Raw genomic sequence first — 21309 nt, forward strand, 5'->3', positions numbered from 1 at the left:
TAACTTTATGCAATATAGGAGCGTGAAAAGAGGAAACACGAGAGGATCCTTAGTGATGAATTGGTTGCAGCTGTTACTTATTTAAATCAGTTTATTCCTCCTGAACGGAGCATTATTTACATTCCATGGGATATGGCTAAGTATACCAAAAGGTATGTTCTATATGAATAAAAAAAACTGCATTGAAAAGCAAAATATCAGTTTAAAGATACCCTGTTATTGACTTTAAAAAAACGCAGGGAAAAGAACAGAAGATTCAAGTATTTTAAATGCTTACTTGTATTTTTTTCATTTTCATAAATTACTTAAATAAACTAGCAATTTGCCTTTGAACTTGCTAGAAAACATGACTACTTCATGAAAAGTCAACTCCCCAGAAAACCGCCCTGCTCTCCTTGGACGTCATAGCCCTCTTCTCTTCTCAGAGTGTTGTTTTTCTGTCTGTGCTGGCCTAGCTCCTAGGCCCTTCCTTCATAACATTTTTGTAGCTGCCAGGAGAAAAAGGGAAGTGGAATACTATACAGTGGCTCTTGAGTGACAAACTGGAGCTGCTGACATGAGATCCAAGTTGGCCACACCCAGCAGCAGTTTTGGAGCTTTTGGAAACCTACACAAGGGGGGCTTTTATACATAAATAACATGCCTAAACAAACAATAAATGCACATATAATCCTATGGAAAGATTTTAGTTAAAATGAAGAGTTTGGAGGCAGGGTCTCTTTGACGTGCAGCATTCTCTAAAGCCTTTCAGAGATGTTATAAAGTTATGCTTCATCAAATATGTTAAAGGCTAAATCCACTAATCCTGGGTGAAGTCTGTTTTTATATTTCTTATAGGCTCTAGCCAAGAGATTTCTCTTCACACATTTGATCCCCACTTTTTTTGCAATGGAGTTTAATTCCTGCCACAATACTTGTTTCCCAATAGTTGAACTGGAGCTACCAGCGAAATAAATAATTGTCTGCTCTAGTCTATCTAGGTGGAGTGGAACAAGTACTTAGTTTTATATCTTCATTTTCTGAAGGAAATTTTTATTAACCCTTTGCAAACACTAATCCAATGATGGTTTGTACTGAATCTTGCCATTTAAATTGAAACATTAAAGGAGAAGTACAGCCAAAGCTCGTTTGACTGTACTTCTCCTGTGGATCACAGGACTGCAGTTCGTTCTGCACTCCTGTGACCCGTTTTCAGCAGCTATTGGCTGATGTCACAGATCCGCTCTAGGCTTGGGAAAGATTGCAACAATAAAGTTGGGATCCGCCCACATGCCTGGACCGGCACCCAGCTCAGCCTCTCAGTGAACCGCCGATGAGAGCCTGAGCCAGAAGCTCCCGCCATCTCCACAGCCCAGTGCTCCAGTGAGTGTGTGGGTGGGGGGGGGGGCGCAGAGCAGAAAGTGTTGACTTGCAGTCACCAGATCTCTGCTCACGGAGCTCTGAGAACCGAGCGGTCGGCGTTCTTTGATCGCTCGGTTCTCAGTCTTAGAGCTGTCAGAGGACAAAAAAACTTCTCTTTTAACTGTTTTGTCTATTCTTTTAAATATATTTATTAATGTGAATATGTGTTATTAATGTTTAGCATTTACATTCATCCTTCTAAAGTACATACGTCGAACAAAAGGCCCGTGGGCCAAATCCCCCCAGCCAGGCCTTATCATGTGGCCCTCACACTCAGTTTTGCAGCCGAAACATGGTGGAAATCCATTCCGCCACCTCCAGCTCTCACCCTCCGCCCCCTGCTGTCACTTGTAAACACAGAGGCCTTCTGTGTTTACAAGGGACAGCTTTGCTGTCAGAGGCTTCCGGAACAGATTCTGCACATGCTGACAGTGGGGACAGATCTCTGAGAAAGAGAACAATCTCCCTGCAAACAGGGAGGTACTAGAGCTGGGCAAGGTAGGAGAGAGAGATGCGAGGAAGCTTGGGGGGGGGGGGATCCTGCACTCGATACCCAGCACACCCCTGGATCTTGCACTCTGTAGATAGGGCCCACCTGGAATTGCACTCTGTACATCGAGCACCCTTGAACCCTGCACTTTTTACATTGCATAATCCTGAACTCTGAACTCTTTACATAACACACTCCTGAGCACTGCACTGTACATTGCACATTCGAGATGAGGGCAACCATACTGCTGATGTGGCCCACCATGAAATTGAGTTTGGCACCCCTGTTCTAAGGGCTTAGGTTGTCCAAAATGCCTGTTTGTTGATATATTCAACATAGTAATATATAAATCTGTGCATATTAAGCAATTATCCAATACCTTGGTATACACACAGCCAAGTATACAGCTAGTTAAAGCCTACAGCTTTATCACTTGTCTGGTAACATAGCTATAATGTAAAAAAAGAGCAATTTTTTGTATTTTTTTATAAATGAGCATTATATCTTTCAATTTGTTGCAGCAAACTGTGTAATGTTCTGGATCGACTGAATGTGATTGCTGAAAATGTTGTGAAGAAGACTGGTTTCTTTGTTAATCGCCCTGATTCATATTGCAGTGTCTTAAGACCTGATGAAAAGTAAGTAATATTCTCTCTTTATATCATTGATGATTAGACTGTTTAATTGATATTTACTGCTTGCTATTTTTGTATTGATCCATTAACTTGGTATACTATACATGCTTTGAGCACATTATGTACTGCAGATAATTTTAAGTGCCTAATGACACATTAAAAGGCATAGGGCCACAAGTATGTACTGGGCAATCTAGGACTAGCCTTGCGTGTCTTCTCAGTACTTGAAGCAGTTGTTTAGTGTAGTAGAAACCATGTTTTCTTTTTTTTTATCTCTGAAAGATCATTTCTAAATGTTCTCTCTGATTATATGCATCAAGATATAGAGAAAAACATTTTGCCTGTGCCGGTTACCTCGCTGATTTCCAATTCTCAGTCTCTGGATAAATTCATGTTCCACCTGCCCCCCTTTTCTGCTTTACTAACTTATTGTATTAGTAATATATTTTTTTTATTATTGATATTTTTTTCTCCTAGATGGCATGAACTTGGAGGCGTGGTTGGGCCATCTGGTCGTTTACAGGTAATATTTCAAGATTTGAGCCTTGCATTTTCATGCTGTGTATGTGATTATACTGTACACTGAGAAGCTAGCAAAATGTCCTACAAAACAAAAAAGTCCGAATTTTGAAACCACCACAGTAATAGCAATACTGACAATATCTTGTGATACTTTTTATAACAATCACAGTCTGGAGTTTAGAGCTTTGCATTCATTTAAAAAACATATCTTATGTGCTTTTTCATTTTCTCTGGTTGAATATGCTTAGAATTATGGCATTGTGTTGTGTTTTTGTTATTTCCAAGGATACCTGAGATCACAGCTGGGACAGTTTTATAGTGACTCGATCCAAACACTCATAAAAATACTAGTAACATGTTATTTGCTTTCGCTCATTAAGCCTCGGTTCACACCGAGGCGACCTGTCAGATGACTTGGCCGCTTGACAAGTCGTGCTCCATTTAGTGCAATGGAACCGTTCTAATCAGAGCAACTCAAATCGCTCCGACTTAGAAAAAAGTTCCTGTACCTTTTGGCGGCGACTGCAGAGCAACTTGCATTGACTTTTATTACAGAAGTCATTTGCAAGTCGCACTGTACGGGGCGGCTTCAGAGTTGGGTGATTTTGAAGCCGCCCCAGTGTGAACTGACACTTATAGGGCGTACACACGGTCGGACTTTGTTCGGACATTCCGACAACAAAATCCTAGGATTTTTTCCGACGGATGTTGGCTCAAACTTGTCTTGCATACACACGGTCACACAAAGTTGTCGGAAAATCCGATCGTTCTGAACGCGATGACGTAAAACACGTACGCCGGGACTATAAATGGGGCAGTGGCCAATAGCTTTCATCTCTTTATTTATTCTGAGCATGCGTGGCACTTTGTCCGTCGGATTTGTGTACACACGATCGGAATTTCCGACAACGGATTTTGTTGTCGGAAAATTTTATCTCCTGCTCTCCAACTTTGTGTGTCGGAAAATCCGATGGAAAATGTCCGATGGAGTCCACACATGGTCGGAATTTCCGACAACACGCTCCGATCGGACATTTTCCATCGGAAAATCCGACCGTGTGTACGGGGCATTACACCTTCAGGCTGTAGGCGTGCTATTTTTGAAAAACGTAGTATGAGCTACATGTCATAAACAAACCCATTGACATTAATGAGGAATAATTTAAATGCTGCAGTGTAATGCAGTAATCTAACCGTCTATAAGCATAGTGATTTAAAATTAGCCCTTGCGATTTTCCATGATTTTCCATATTTTGCTGAGCTTTACTTGTGGACACATGTGGACACCTAAGGCTTTAATGTGAATGCAGCTGTAATTTTAGAGCTAGCAGCTTTAACTCTACCAAGCCCCAATCTTGCCACCCACAGGCATAACAGCCATATGAGACAAATTATGACATAAAAAAATGCAGATACAGTCTCCATTGAGGTTCTTATACTGCACAGTATGTGGCATGTTTATTATGTACCACTTGCCCTGAAAAAAAGTAAAGACTGTGCTGCTCAACAGCTTATGATCTTACCTGTCTTGATGTATAATTGTGTATCCTGGGGCTAAAAAAGCACGGAAAACTGCTTTTTTAGACTGCTAGTGAGCCCAGAGTCATTCTTACAGGCTAAAATGCCTGAAGAAGGTAGGAGATGAAAAATTCTAAAAAAAAAAAAAAAAATTTAATGAAAGGGTAACTCCACTTTTGTGGGAAAAAAATTCACAAATAAAACAAATATAGCGTATGAAATTGTGACACAAGTCATATTGTGATTGAATGTTTTTAAAAATTACCTTTCATTTTCAAGACTATAGTGCTGCCAGTTGTGCTGGAACAGTTGCAGCAGCAGTGCTTTACAGAGAACAACTCATGGGAAAAAAGAAAGAAAATTTAAAAAAAGAAGTAATAATATAGAACAGTGGTCTCCAAACTGATGCCCTTTGCCAGCTTTTATCCGGCCCTTGGGACACTACTCCTCCCACTGATATGAGACACTATTCTGCCAACCGAGACCAACAATGAAGCACAATATCTCCCATTGACACCGATAATGGGGCAATATTCCTCCCAATGATGGGACACTGCTTCTCCCCCTAATGCCAGGAAAATTTCCACTACAGCTGGCCATAGTCCGGCCCCCCCAATGTCTAAAGGACAAAAAACTGGCCCTTTGTTTAGAAAGTTTGAAGACCTCTTATATAGAATATATAATTGTGACACAAGTATTATTGTAATTGAATGGTATTAAAAGTAATCTTTCCTTTTCAATCTGCAGCTCTGTAATTTTCTGTAAAATGCGACGCAATATGGCTACCTGGATGCATTCTGTACAGAGATGGTGTACAGAACGCCCACTGAAAATGTAATTTCCTGCCTATGTGATTGGCTTACTGATTTTCCCAGAAGTCTGTACTAAGATACAAATTCGATCTTGAGCATCCCCTGCAACAAAAATGGCATTTTTTAGAGATACTCCCACAGGGAAATCACATCTAAAGGGATGGAGACCCTACCACTTTCCTCGTTAGAGCCCGGCAGGTGCAACAGTTGATAATTATAAAACCTCTCCCATACAGATTCACTTTGCACATGGACACAGACAAACAGACAGCTATTTCTTCAGAATATCAAAAGGTAGAAATCTGCAACAAAGTTTGTTAAAATCCTTGCATTGTACATATTTTACCCAAAGGGGACACATTTTTTTCTCAACAAATGTGGCGTTACTCTTCCCACTCAAGGGTGTCATATCGGCCCAAGGACGTCCTGAACTTTGAGTGGAGAGATCTGAATGATGCCTGCAGCTGCAGGCATCATTCAAATATCTTTTTTTTTCAGCAGGTGATTCCCTGCAAAGTAAAAGCCATCATAGCTGTTTAGTTTGATTGCTTCAGCAAGCGCCCGGAGCACAAATTTTCCCGGCTCGCCGATCACATGGGTGAGCTGGGAAACTTGAATGAATCCGGGGCCGGTTTACCATAGAGCTGACCGTGGACCAGATGGTTCCCGGCCATCTCTGTGACCCTCGGAGGCCGGAAGCAACGTCATGACATCACTTCCGGCGCCAGCAGATGTAAACGCTGCCTGTTTTTTTGCTGGAAAGCCTGAAATCTTTTTTTTTATCTCAGGCTTTCCAGCATAGAGGAGAGATCTGGGGACTTATAGACCCCAGATCTCTATGTAAAGAGGACCTGTTATACCCTATTCCTGTTACAAGGGATGTTTACGTTCTTTGTAATAGGAATAAAAGTGATCAAAAAAAAAAAATTTAAAGGGAAAGTGTAAAAAATGCAAAATAAACTAAAGAATAATTTAAAAGCACCCCCATCCCCTCGTGCTCACGCAGAAGGGAATGGATTTATAGGTCCCTTAGGCATATGTAAACTGCGTTTAAACCACACATGTGAGGTATCGCCGTGAACATTAGAGCGAGAGCAATAATTCTAGCACATGACTCCCTCTTTAACCCTAAACTGGTAACCTGTAAACATTTTTAAAGCATAGCCTATGGAGATTTTTAAGTACTGTAGTTTGGTGTCATTCCACGAGTGTGCGCAATTGTACAGCGTGACAGGTTCGGTATCTATTTACTTTGGGGGAACATCATCTTTCACATTATACAAAAAAACTGGGCTAACTTCAGTGTTTTTTTTTTTTTTTTAATTCATGAAAGTGTTTTTTTTTGTTTTTTATTCTGTTTAAAAAATAAATAATAAATAAAAAATTGCAACAACTGCCATTTTATTCCCTAGGTCTCTGCTAAAAATATATATAATGTTTGGGGGCTCTGAGTAATTTTCTATCAAAAACATTGATTTTTACATGTAGGAGAGGAATGCCAGAATAGGGCTGGAAGTGGTAAAATTGTCACATTTTAAATGTTACCATACGGATGTTGGTCCCCCTTTATAAGGAATAAACAAATGAAAACATTTGTTAACAGATATAAAATAGGTATTTTAAAGCAGTGAGTATTAAAGATGGACAGTGGGAAGGTTTGTATTATAGTGTTCAAGCTGTATTGCATTATGTAAGGTTATGCTAACATAGTCTGGGCAATAAAAGCTTGCATGATTAATTTAACCTTACAGAACCGCACAAGTAGGACAATGATTGAGTTCATCAGCAGACTGGAGGAAGGGGGGGGCAGAAAGCTGCAGACTCAGAGCTCACGATGCCTTTCAGCTGTGCCTTTAGCTTGTTAGCTGCAGTTTAACTTTTTTTTATTTTACACCTTAAAAATTATATTTGTTTTTCTCTTTTACCTAGACTGGTGTTCTACGAACAAACTGTGTCGACTGCTTGGACCGAACTAATACTGCTCAGTTCATGGTGGGAAAGTGTGCTTTGGCGTATCAACTGTACTCCTTAGGGCTGATCGATAAACCCAATTTGCAGTTTGACACAGATGCAGTTAGGTATGACATCATTTGTTTTATTTTTTTTGACATATACAGTGAATCCTTACGAAAGATATTTGTTCAATAAATAGAAGTTCAAGGGGTTTTAACTTACTGTGAAAAATGTATTAATAGACAATGCAGAAAAGGTCTTGTTCTGTTTTGTATAAGGCTTCAGCTTAAAAAATGGATTCATATAGTGGATAAAGGAGAACCTCTAAAAGCATATACTGTAGAATCTAAAGAACAGATATTTTAGATTTTTTTTTAACTCATAGTAGTTCCATTTATATACAGTTAATGATTACACTTTTAAAGCTTCTTGGCTTTGATTATGGTTATTAGGTTTGCACTAGGTTGTGCCTGTGGCTTTCCTTTGGAAACACTTTCACTACAGTAAGTTTAGAGACCATTTAAAGCTGATCTCCATGTTTTAGTATAATTTAATAGTTTGTTTGAACCAAGCTGGTCCAGTGTACAGCAGTGTGTTCTGGCAGCAGAGTGAGAACTTCCCTTCTTTCTCCCTGAACAAATCTATAAAAAGCTTCCACTGATTGGCTAAGGCAGAGAGGTGAGTGGATGATGTCACAATCTCCAACTCAGCCAATCAGAGGAAACTTTATATGCATTCATAGAATACAAAGCTCCGTGTGAGTGGCTGAGCAGCACTCAACCCGACTCGAATTTGTTCTGGGAGTGGGACGGAACAAATATACAGCTCTGTTTACTGTGTGTATCTACGGCTACATACAGTTTGTACAGTGCACTTATCCACTGCATCTGTTAGGGACGTAAACAGATTGTTTGGACCAGCTTGATCCAGACAAACTATTTAAACTTCACTAAAACATGGGGATCAGCAATAAATTGCAAGTGTGCAGATTTCTATGGCTAAGTTCACCTTTGGGGAAAAAATTATAAATGCACAGAAAAAAATGTGCATTTATTATTTTTCCCAAAGAACCTGCAAAGCACTGCGCCTGTGATCAGTGAATCATGGGTGCAATGTCAGGCTCCTGCAGGCAAGCCCTACAGCTTTCTCCCCATTCCTCTGTGCAGAGTTTCTGTTTGAAAGCTGCAGAGTTTGTGATTGAACTTTGAGGGTACTTATCAGTACCCTCGCAGTTCATTAAGAACTACAAGCCATCTATTCTTTGACACGCAAAATGTTTTGTCATTGGCTACGGTTTCTGTATTTGATGTACGACAGCCGAGTCCACTGTTTCTGGTAAGAGTACATACCCCTTATCTCGGGTGGAGGACACACTAGCCCTGAAGCTCTACATGCCTGCTGAGGCCTCTGTACCCCACTTCTGAGCAACAACATTCCACGGTGGACTTTTTATATGTTTACCACAAGATTGTTTCACCTTTGGGACTTTCTCACCTGTGTTTCCACTCATTTTACAAATGTTTTGTTTTATATTCATTATATTTGGCATTGATTTTTATCATTAGGTTTTAATTACTTTTACACGCAATATTTGATATATTGCTTAATGTTTATGGTTTTAGTGCTACATTTTATACCCATCCTATTCTTAATTGATGTTGAGGCAGAAGAGGCTTTTGCAATCTCTGTGAAAACTTAGTAGCAGCAAAGATCAGCACAATTTTCAAACTGGATTTTCAATCATCATGCTCAATAGCGCTCAGTTTTATATACACATTCCACTATTTAGTATGTAGTTTACATTTTATATATATATATATATATATATATATATATATATATATATATATATATATAATATTATTGCACAATCCCAATTCCAAAAGATTTGGGACGCTGTGTAAAATCTACATAAAAACAGAATGCATTCATTTGCAAATCTCATAAATCAATTTTTTATACATAATAGCAAACATATCAGATGTTTTGAACTGAGAAACCATTTTAAGAAAAAAAATAAGGTAATTTTGAAGTTGATGACAGCAACATGTCTCAAAAAAGTAGGGACAGGGCCATGTTTACCATGGTGTAGGACCCCCTCTTCTTTTAACAGCACTCTGTAAAGTCTAATGTCTAAATGTCTTTCTGTTCTAAAGAATTATTTGTTTGTGCTTCCAAGTCTTGTACTGATTCTGAATGGAAGTGACTTTTTTTGTAATTGATCAACTGATGCACTTGCAGTGCTCTAATGAGGAAATCTGCAAGGTCTGCATCCCTTTAGAAGTGATTAACTCTTTGGAAGCATCTCCCCAAAAATGAGATTATTGTTGCAGAGGATGTCACACTAGCAGGATATTACATTTCTGGAGGCATTCCTTACACCAGCCTCCAGGTTGCCATATTGCATTCAATTTTATAGAAAATGACAATGCTGCAGACTGAAAAGGAAAGGTCATTTTTAATAACAATAAATTACAATATGGCTTGTCACAATTATATATGCTATATTATTTATTTATTTTTTCTTTATTTTAAATGTATTACCCACATACAGTTATTGGATTGCAATTTTTTTTTAGTGGGGCTTCTAATGAGAAATGTTTATGGCCTACTTGTTATACTGATCAAGTGATCTTAAACAATATGAACCATGTTCAGTTTTTAATTCTTTCATTATAAGACACACACAGTAAGGATAGAAATCAAGATTTTTTTAATTGTTGTTTTCAGTACATTAGATTTTCAGTACATTAAACATAATCAGTCATATGTTTAGCAGCACATTTTTTGCAGAGTATAATAATCACAGTTTTTTATTCCATAAAGAGAATAAAAATCTAGCAATAGGCCATTGTTCAAAAGACTGTCTGGGCTCCCTGTAGTTTTCCTTTTTCCACCAACAGTTTCTAGTTAGCAGCATGCACTGAGGTATTGGTATAACTACACATCATTAGCGAGATGGGGCAGCAATAGAAAAAAAGCCCAGCACGATGAAAACGGCGCATGTGACTGTGGTCTAATGTTAGTCTGCATGATTGTAAAATATTGAATATTAACAAATAGTACCTTTATGGTTATTTTGGGACTTGTTAATAACAGATTAAGCAAGAATATTAAACGGAGATTGAATGCAACTCTGTGAGGCTGTCACGCTGTAATGTGCACATTTTTTTTCAAGGACCATGAATCAGTCCATAAATAATGAGTTAATGATAAATCCTCTGACAACATAGAGTACAAAATAATTGTCTTATAATGTCCAATAAATTGGCTATTACTAATTAATATATTTCAACTGAGTACTTGAGGTATTGGTTAAAGTGTTTTTTTGTTTTCTGACAGGCTATTTGAGGAGTTATATGAGGATCACGGTGACACTTTATCTCTTCAATATGGAGGCTCCCAGCTTGTTCATAGAGTGAAAACCTACAGGAAGATAGCGCCGTGGACCCAGCACTCTAAGGATATTATGCAAACACTCTCTAGATACTATAGTAATGCATTTTCGGGTAAGCCACAACTTTCTTAATATAGAAAAAAATTATATTGTTTGATAAAAATGTAAGACACGACAGGAGTTAGTATGGAAGAGACATCTTACTTCTAGAGTCCACAGGACCAGGGACTCAACCCACCAGACTCCACCTGTAATAAAAATATAACTTTTGGATAGATTTGCACTTTAAACAAAATGTAGATGGATAATTTGTCTGTTTCTTAAATTAAATTTAGCTCCAAATATTCTTTTACTATATGTGAATGTTTTCTGACATACAGTATATCACTGTGATTTTTTTGTATTATTGATTATACAGTATAACATTGTCCCAATATTTAAGACTATACCTATAGACATTGCAGTTCTATCTGTGTTTCAGTGAATTAAAAAAATAAAGGGCAACCATTTTAAAATTCCATTAACGCCCATATCTTGACATGAGTAACCAGCAAGTATATTGGCTGTTACTTATAATGCATTAGTGCACATGTTTTTATTATATACTTTAAATGCTCTATAGGTAAAAGAAAAGCATGGCCATGTCAGACTGCGCATGTGAGGAGGTACAGTTACAGGTTCACTTGTAAACTGTAAATTCAAGTTTTTTCAAAAAAGTCTTTTATATTAATTTAATACTAACACCTCTCTCTGATACACTGTAAAACATATGGCTCTGTAATAATTTAGGTTCTTCTCTGACTTCTAGCTACTTCACATAGTGGGCAGGCACTGGTAGTGGCACTCCTATTGGCTCCTTAGAGTTTTGTCTCTGAAATTCTAGATTTCAACAGCGCTGACATCCCCACCCACTGCAACTGTCGTCATAGCTGAATGCTTTTCCTATTTCACCTCACCTCCTCCAGCCTCTCATACATGCCAGTCCTAACTGTATACCAAAGGAACTGTGCTGTGCCAAGTGCTAGTCTGTTTTGTGCAGACTTGTGCAAGAGATGAATTGAGACAGCTAACCTGGCAGCACGTGTATTTCCATATTTAACCATGTATTTACAAGCTGTAGAACTATTTTAAAACAAGCCCTCATTTATTTCTGTAGCTTAAAGTGGAGGTCCGCCCACCACTGCAAAAATAAAAAAGCAGCTGCTGGACATACTGCAGCTGCTTACTTTTAATAATCGGACACTGTTGGCATCGCAGCTGATGTTTCCATCAGCTGTCGGGTGCATGCCACCTCCATTGCGAGCAAGGGAACCCGGCAGTGTAGCTTTACGGCTTCACGCCGGGAACCCTACTGCGCATGTGCGAAGCTCCGCTCCTTTCTCCTACTGGCCCGGCAGGAGGAGGGAGGAGGAGGGAGCCCGGGTGGTGACGTCAATACCCACAGCTGAGGCTCCCGGAACAGGATACCTGTGTAAGACAGGTATCCCCCCCCAAAGGTGCCAAATATGGCACCGGAGGGGGGGAAGAGTACAAAGCGGAAGTTCCACTTTTGGGTGGAACTCTGCTTTAAGGCATTGTGGAAAAATGAATTTTCAAAGTTCACAACAGAGCAAACACACAGGGTGCAGGGCTCAGGAGTGCATAACACACAGGGTGCAGGGCTCATGAGAGCATAACACACAGGGTGCAGGGCTCATGAGTGCATAACACACAGGGTGCAGGGCTCAGGAGTGCATAACACACAGGGTGCAGGGCTCAGGAGTGCATAACACACAGGGTGCAGGGCTCAGGAGTGCATAACACACAGGGTGCAGGGCTCATGAGTGCATAACACACAGGGTGCAGGGCTCAGGAGTGCATAACACACAGGGTGCAGGGCTCAGGAGTGCATAACACACATTGTGCAGGGCTCAGGAGTGCATAACACACAAGGTGCAGGGCTCATGAGTGCATAACACACAGGGTGCAGGGCTCAGCAGTGCATAACATAGTGGGTGCAGGACTCAGCAGTGCATGTGCTACCTGAAGAGGTGTGTTATCACTTGTAAATACAGAAGCCGTCATAGGAAGTGAATAGTGCAGAAAACTTTCTATACCGTCTTCTGTATTTACAATGTAGAAGTGACAGTGTGAATCACATGGCTAGTGTTGGGGGTAGCAGTACAGCTGCTTTATGGACAAAAAATAGGGTTTTTATAACAGCTTACCTGTAAAATCCTTTTCTTTGAAGTACATCACGGGACACAGAGTCATAGTAGTTACTATGTGGGTTATAGGCTATCTTCAGGTGATGGACACTGGCACACCCTAAATTAAAAAGTGCACTCCCTATATAACCCCTCCCACTACTGGGAGTACCTCAGTTTTGTAGTAAAGCAATACACGTATATACCAGAAAGAAGGGAGGGACCTCTGTGTCCCGTGATGTACTTCAAAGAAAAGGATTTTACAGGTAAGCTGTTATAAAAATCCTATTTTTTTATCGTACATCACAGGACACAGAGCCATAGTAGTTACCATGTGGGATGTCCCATAGCAATGCCAACTGAAGTGAAGGAGACACAACAAAAGTAGGGCACCATGAGATCAGAGGACTAAGGCCTCTTTCACACAGACTGTCCGTTCAGGTCTGCCTGTCAGTTTTTTAGGCGGACCTGAACGGACGCTCCATAGACCTCTATGGAGCGTCAGATGTCAGCGGTGACATGTCTGCTGACATCCAACCCGCTCTGATCCAAAAAAGTGTGACGGAGGAAAAACCTACTTTTCCATCCGTCTGTGGATCAGATCGGGTGTGACGAACTCTACGGTCCGTCCTCATCCAATCCCCCATAGAGGAGAGCGGCACTCTGACAGGTCCATCGCTGCACAGTGTGCAGCGACGGACCTGTCATCTTCCTGCTCACCGGGGATCGACGGAGCGATTCCCCCGCTGAGCAGAGCGGGCTCCGTACACGGACACGTCTGTGTGAAGGAGCCCTTATACTGCTGCCTGCAGCACACTGCGCCCAAAGGTGATATCCTTATGACCTTATACATCTACTTGATAGAATCTGGTAAATGTATGGACTGAAGACCAAGTTGCGGCCTTGCAGATTTGAGCCATGGAGGCTTTGTGATGCACTGCCCAGGAAGTACTAACAGCCCTGGTGGAGTGTGCTGTAATATGAAAAGTTGGAACTTTCCTCTTTAAACCATAATTGATCAAATCACTGGTCGAATCCATTTAGAAATAGTAGATTTCGATGCTGCTTGTCCTCTTTTAGGACCTTCAGGCAACACAAACATAACATCCGTTTTTCGAATCTGAGCAGCCTCCTTTAAGTAGCCCTTGACTGCTCTCACCACATCAAGAGAATGTAGTGAGTTTCTTCCATAGAACAGGGTTCTGGAAAAAAATGAAGGTAGAACAACATCCTGGTTTAGATAAAAACCTGACGCTACCTTCGGTAGAAAGTTAGGATGAGGACACAATACTACCTTATCCTTGTGAATATTAATATGGCTCTTTACAAGAAGGAGCAGCCAACTCTGATACCCTTCTTGCAGAGGATATGGTTACCAGAAAAAATAGTTTCCTTGTCAAAATGACCAAGGGAATATGTTGTATTGGCTCAAAAAGGCTGTTTTTGTAATGCCGACAGAACTAAATTCAAGTCCCAAGGGTTCAGGGGTGACCTAACCGGGGGATTAAGCCGCATTACCCCCTGCAAAAAACTATGAACCAAAGAATGCGAAGCAAGTGGTCGTTGAAATAATACCGATAAGGCCAAGACCTGGCCTTTGAAAGTACTCAAGGCCAGCTTCATTTCTAAGCCCATCTGCAGAAAGTCAAGGATTCTACCTATGACATACCTCCTGGGGTGCTAACCCCTGGATTCAACCCAGGAGACGTATGCCTTCCAGACTCTACAATATGTGATTCTGGAGGCCAGCTTCTTTGTATTAACCAAGGTAGATACCACTGAACTTGACAGCCCACGTTTCCTCAGAATGTGGGACTTAATAGCCAAACCGTTAAATTTAGTGTTTGTAAGGTAGGATGCAATACCAGACCTTGCGAGAGAAGGTCTGGACGTGGTGGTAGGGTCCATGGGACCCCTACCACCATCCTTATGATCTCTGCATACCAAGATCTCCTGGGCCACGTTGGGACCCTGCTTGATCCTGCGAAGACGTCGTGGATGCAGGCAGAATAGGAGGGAATGCATAAATCAGTGAGAACTGATTCCACGGGAATAGCAAGGCATCTGTTCCGCATGCTAGCGGATCCTTTGTTCTTGACACAAAGTTGTCGATTTCTTTGTTGAACCTGGACGCAAACAGATCTACGCCTGGAATCCCCCATCTTTGACATATTGACAGGAAGATATCGGGGTGAAGGAACCATTCTCCCGGGAACAACTGCTGGCGACTCAAGTAGTCCACCTGCCAATTTTCTATTCCTACAATGAAGACTGCCGATAGGCAAAGTACATTGTTTTCTGCCCAAGATAGGATAAGATTCACCTCTCTCTGGGCCGCACAACTTTTTTTGCCCCCTTGGTGATTGATATAGGCCATTGCTGTGGCATTCACAGATTGGATCCTGACAGGACAATTCTGTCAACTGAACATTCAGGCTCTCAGGGCCAAGTGCTCTGCCCGAATCTCTAGAATGTTAATGGGCAAGGTCATTTCTGATCTGGGCCACTTCTCTTGGACAGTTGCCTCTTCCAGGACTGCTCCCCAACCTAAAAAAAAAAAAAAAAGGTTGGCATATGTTGTTACCACTTCACAGGTAACTGTAGGAAGGATTTTCCCTTTTGCAGATTTTTGGTTTTTAACCATAAACTGAGGCTCCGGCGCACATTTGGAGTCAGACACATTGGGAAATCCTAGAGCTTGAACCTTCTTGTTCCAAGCCGATAGGATACTGTTTTGCAACAGTCTCGAATGAAACTGAGCACAAGGAACAGCCTCGAATGAAGCCACCATCTTTCCCAACAACCTCATGCAAAGCTGAATAGAAGGATTCATCTTGCTTCGACCACCTGAATCAGTTCCTTTATGGCACTGATCTTTGCCAGGGGCAAGAATACCCTTTTCTGAGTGTATCTATGATCAGACCCAAGTATTCTAGCCTCCTTCATGGTTTTAAGGAAGATTTCTCTAGGTTAAGAATCCAACCTAGATATTCCAGGTAGTTGAATGTGGTGACCATACTTTAGTCTAAGCGGGCTACTGACTGGTCTATCAAGAGCAGATTGTCTAGGTGAGCTATAATCGTTATACCTTGGGCCCTTAATCTGGCTAGAGGAGGGGCGAGAACCTTTATAAACACTGAAGGTGCAGTAGCTAGACCGAAAAGCAGAGCTACAAACTGAAAATGAAGATTTTCTACCTTGAAAAGTAGATATTACTGGTGAGCGGGGAAATAGGCACATGGAGGTATGCATCCTTGATGTCGATTGACGCCATGTGAAAAAAGAGCGGATATTCAGGAACCGGTTTAGATTTTTGAGATCCAGAATGGGTTTGACATCTCCATTCGGTTTGGGCACCATGAAAAAAGGTTTGAACAAAACCCCAACCCCTGCTCTTTCATCAGGACCACCATGATCACTTTTTGCCAAAAGATGGTCCAATGCTTAAAAGAAAAACTTAGGAACGTTTGATCTGAGAAAAAGAGAAGACAGGAACTCTTGGAACACCAGTTTGTACCCTGGAGCTATTGAGGAAGTCCCCCATCTGTCTCGACACTCTTCCTGCCAGACCCTTGAGAACTACAGAAGTATTCCCCCTACTCGAGCGAGTGGAGTCCGTCGTGACTGCCTGGAGGCTGATGTCCCTGGCACTGGAGAAGGAGCTTGTTAAAATGAAATACGTTTAATCCATTTCTTTAATGGCAAAGGGGTACCTTTTTCCACTAGAAATTCTTTGGATGTATTACCCAAATCATCCCCAAACAGCCGTTTCACCGCAAAAAGGAAGACTAGCCAGGAGCTTTTTGCATGGCGCTTAGCAAAAGGCGCGAGGCCTGAAGGATAGAATCTCTCATAGCGACTATTGCAAGCATAAAGCTGCTAGTAGCTTGCCAGATCCTGGGCCTGCTGAACAGGAGCAAACAGATCAACTGGTCTCTCAAGGATTGACCAATTACTGTCAGCGCAGGCTGAAACACTCAACCTGCCAGAGAAAAAAAGTGTTTTTTAATAGGAATTCCAACTTTTTATCGTTGGATCCCTAAGCATTTGAGCATTGTCTGCCGGACAAGTCAAACTTTTATTCACAGAGGATATAGCAGCGTCAATTGCTGGTATCCCCACCTGAATTTTTTTCCCCATAGGATAAAGTGAAAAACTTTTCAGGAGGGAAAAAATGCTTATCTGGGTGATCCCACTCAGATACAAAAAGCTTTTCCAGCAATGAATGGACGGGTAAGGCATGCACAGCTTGAGGAGGCTTTAGCGAACCCAAACACTCAGTTAAGGGTACATAAATGTGGAGCGGACCATTCAGTAAAAAATTGCACCATCAATCTTACAGATTGTGAAGCTGATCCCCCCGCATTTGACCACTCAGAAGAGGAGTCATCAGCCTAACCACAGTCCCCTGAGGTAAATTCATCTTCTCTCGCCCCCAGTTCCTCAGTTTGAGAATCCTGGGTAATGGAAGGGAACCTGTCACATTTTGTCCCACACTGGGATGCGACTAAAGCCACTAATCTTTTTTTTTCACACATTTCATGGCTGGGTGAAAAAAAAAAACCTCTTTAGTAAAATAGACAGGGGCTGCAGTCAAACATTTCTTGGCTCCAAAGCTCACTCTGACCAGCCACCCCCTCTAAGGGGAGGATGCCATTGTAGAGATGAGTAGGCTTTCCAGAGCTTGAGGGAGACCCTTTTAGCCCAATTTTTTTGGGGGAGGTGTTTCAACGCCCTCTTCCGACCATAACCCAATGCACAAATGCAGAGGTACTACCAGAAGAAATCGCATCCACTGCTTGAGCATTAGTCCGGCCACTGCCGCTGCTATTAACGCTCAGCCTGATGCTTTTAGTAAATGTGCCAAGGAAATGCCTGTGTCACCAAATTTTGCATGCCCCTTTTTGCTCTTTGTCCCTCCAACATCTGCAGCCAGCAAAAATTGAGCTTTTTAAACAACCTCCCATGCTGAACGTTGCAGGACGCCAATGCTGCGCTGTGCCCTGCCCCCTTCCGTCACATTGCACCCCCCTCTTTATTTTGAAAGAGGGTTTTCCCACGCGGGCCTCCAATCCGACGGGATCGGCTTTGTGTGGGGAGGGAAATGGCGTGGAGGAAACCCGAGACCAGCCGCCGTGCAGGTGAAACAAGCGGGGCGGCATCGCCAATTGTTTTTTGGCTTCCCCCTTTCTAAGAAGAGGGGAAGCTTGGACCAGGTGGGGGGTAATTCAGTGAAGAAGAAAAAAACCCCAATCTTACCGGAGGTCTGAGCTGCTCGCCGGAGGGAAGCCTGCTGTTTCTGCTGCACAGCGTGATCTCTGAGAAAAGCATGGCAAGGCAGGGTTCTCTGTAGTAAAACCAATAGACCCAATCTTCACCCCTCACGGTGGGCTCCGTTACCAAACCTTCAGGATCCGGGGACCCTCGGGGAACCCACACTCCTGGACCTGTAAAGCACCCCACCAGAAAAACTTTATGGCTGAAAAAAACAAAGCTCTGGATCCTGGGATCTAGCTCTCTAAAAAGAGAAGCGTTACAGGCAAAACCTTGTTTCTTCGGACACGAGGCCCGGGTACCATTCAATTAGGCCTAGAAAAGACACTTTGAATGGATCCAGTTGCATTGCTTGCCCCAGCAAAGGAATCTTCCAGTGGAGCTCAGCACAACACATCTTTACTCGTAACCAACACCTAAGACACTGGCAAAAAAACTGAGGTACTCCCAGTAGTGGGAGGGGTTATATAGGAAGTGGACTTCCTGTCTTAGGGTGTGCCAGTGTCCATCACCTGAATGTGGCCTATAACCCACATAGTAACTACTATGGCTCTGTGTCCCATGATGTATGATAAGAAAAGGCCCTATACATGCCAGATAGCTCCACTGGTAATTGGGCCCTGTGGTGCCATTTTTTTCTTTAGATTTGTTCCACTGAAGCTTCACTGATTGACATAAGCATGTTTTCTTTTCCTGTTACTGGGACTATATTGATCCAAAAAAAATAGCTTTTGAGTTTTTTTTTTGTGGATGTGGACTTTGTTTGCTACTGATAAGCATTCTGAATTAAGTAAAGGACAATGTTGTTCCATAAAGCCAGTGTTCTGCAATCCTGCTAATCCCCCAGACATTACCATACACATTTAAGTAAAGGTTTACAATATGTAAGTCACAGAGGTTTCACCTTCATTTTTGTTTTATCCTCACTTTTTGTGCACCTCACTATATTACATAAATACAGTATGTTGCTCTTATTGCTATGCAACATTTGTGAAACATTTCATTTCAGTTTACAATTGAAATTTCATTTTGAATCTTAAATAGTTGACCAGTGTACTTTGCTCTTGTATGCAATTTTTCAAAGATTTTAGTAAATGCAGACTGAACAGTCATATGTTTTTTGATGTGTGTAAAAGAAAGGTTAATGTTCTTTACTGGATTGGAAGAAAAGAACAAAAAGAACCTAATTAGCTTTACTGGCTTGTCAATGTGGCTGCTGGGAGAAGAGTACATGCTGGGGTTGTAAATCTATAAGTGGCAAGACGTTTCCTTGAGAACCATTTGTGCTTCTATATTCTAATTAAAGTGAACTGGTCCGGCTCACATCCCCTTCTAGCGTGATACTTCCAGGATTTTTTTTTGACGTCCTTTGATCACAGAATCAACATTTTTAAACCTGTTTTTAAGTAACACAAGATAATCAGTACAACATAATTATGTAATGTATACAAGCAGTGAAGGACAATAAATAAGCAGATATTTGAACATTGCAGGGTCATTGCCCTTGAATAAGATATTGTTGGGATCACAAAGTATTTTCTGGAGATTTCCAGGAAAGATGTGAAAAAAGAACAAAGAGACATCATGAAATAGTTTGACTGTTTTGGCTAAATTTTAAAAAGTCAAAGTCTTTTTTATACAAAATGAAAATGTACAGTATCAGTTCCAATGAAAATAATTCAGTTTAAGTGCGTGAAATGCAATTTTTTTGTTTCTTTTACACAGATGCAGACAGACAGGATGCAATCAATCTTTTCCTGGGTGTTTTCCTGCCAAGTGAAGGAAAGCCTCATCTCTGGGAGCTGCCCACTGACTTTTACTTGCACCATAAAAATACAATGAAGTTGCCTCATACAAAGAGAAGGTAATAATTTATTCTGTCAATGCACCAACTGATGCTTGTTGTAGAATACAGAGTACTTTTACATTTCTAATAGCGGTAAGCCAACATACATAGTCCCTGACAACTTACTGCATATTATATTTATTAAAGTGGGACTTAACTACATCTGAGCACCACAAACCAAAAATGCTATTTAATTCATTTTTAAAAAGAAATCACTTTGAAAAACACCCCCTAGCATTTCCAGCCGCAGTTACCTTGAATAAAGACATATGATTCATGTATCATTCACTTCCAGGAATCCATCTGCCCTTAGTTCAGGCGTGCATGCATGTGGGGGGGGGGGGGGGTGCTTTGCTTAGCCAAGAAAGCCCCTTCTCCAGATGAAAGAAAAAAAAATGCCTAGGCCAGAAACCAGGAAACAACTGAAGAAATGAAAAAAAAAAAGTTTAAAACTAGTAAATATAAAATACCTTCCTATCTATTTACTAAAGCTAGCAGCATAAGGACATACACAAATAGTAGTCATCCACCTCTTTTTTTCATTTTTTTGTAAAATGCCTTACAATTGCAATAAACATAACCTTTTCGATGCTAGGTCCGTACGGCGTTAAGACGTACAGAACTGCTTCCAGGTGGCCGGGCCAGTCTGCCGTATGGACATGGCATTCCGCCTTCTGCTATAATCTGGTGGTTACTTCAGTGACCTTGAATTTCTAGTAGAACTGTTCAGCAGACCCGCTAAACAGACCAATAGCTGATTGCAGCAATTAACCGATTGCTCCTGTGTTCATTTATCACTGAAACATAGTAAGCTGTGTTTACTATGCTTCAGTGTGAATGAATAGGAAGCCTCTGCATGCCTCATTTGAATGACCCTTAGTAATAAACTTTATTACGCCCCATTTGAACGACCCTTAGTAGGACTTTATCAGGAATTTTGTAAGTTATGTTGTGCTTATGTGTGCTAAAAATGATTTTCGTGTATTTTTTGTGAAAATACTGTAGTTATTTGATAAACATTTGCACAACTATTGCAGGGCCTAAAAAATAATCAGTAGCACATTTTTATTTTATTTTACAGGTCATGTGCTTTTAGAAAACATATGGTTTGGGGTGGTCATTTACAAACTCTGAAAGCTGTAAGGGAAAAATTATAACCTCCAGATTTTGCGACTGAGTTGCTCGTTTGGAGTTTTGCATACCTTTCACCATTTCACAAAAAGGCACAATTTAATAATTACAAATATCAGATAATTAACTCAATACAGTTTTAGG

General features: G+C 41.0%; 1 protein-coding gene across 2 annotated transcripts in view; it reads left to right on the forward strand.

Moving 5' to 3' along the window:
• The window catches only part of FIG4 (FIG4 phosphoinositide 5-phosphatase), a 444470-nt gene that overhangs the window by 213527 nt on the left and 209634 nt on the right, over positions 1 to 21309 (forward strand). For both annotated transcript variants that reach the window (XM_073627061.1, XM_073627062.1), the window contains 6 exons: positions 19 to 152; positions 2413 to 2529; positions 3004 to 3049; positions 7308 to 7456; positions 10674 to 10840; positions 19914 to 20052. In XM_073627061.1, the coding sequence (XP_073483162.1) occupies positions 19 to 152; positions 2413 to 2529; positions 3004 to 3049; positions 7308 to 7456; positions 10674 to 10840; positions 19914 to 20052 (752 nt within the window). The remainder of the gene's footprint in view (positions 1 to 18; positions 153 to 2412; positions 2530 to 3003; positions 3050 to 7307; positions 7457 to 10673; positions 10841 to 19913; positions 20053 to 21309) is intronic.

Source organism: Aquarana catesbeiana, linkage group LG04 (genome assembly GCF_042186555.1).
Source record: "Aquarana catesbeiana isolate 2022-GZ linkage group LG04, ASM4218655v1, whole genome shotgun sequence".
Lineage (NCBI taxonomy): Eukaryota > Metazoa > Chordata > Amphibia > Anura > Ranidae > Aquarana > Aquarana catesbeiana.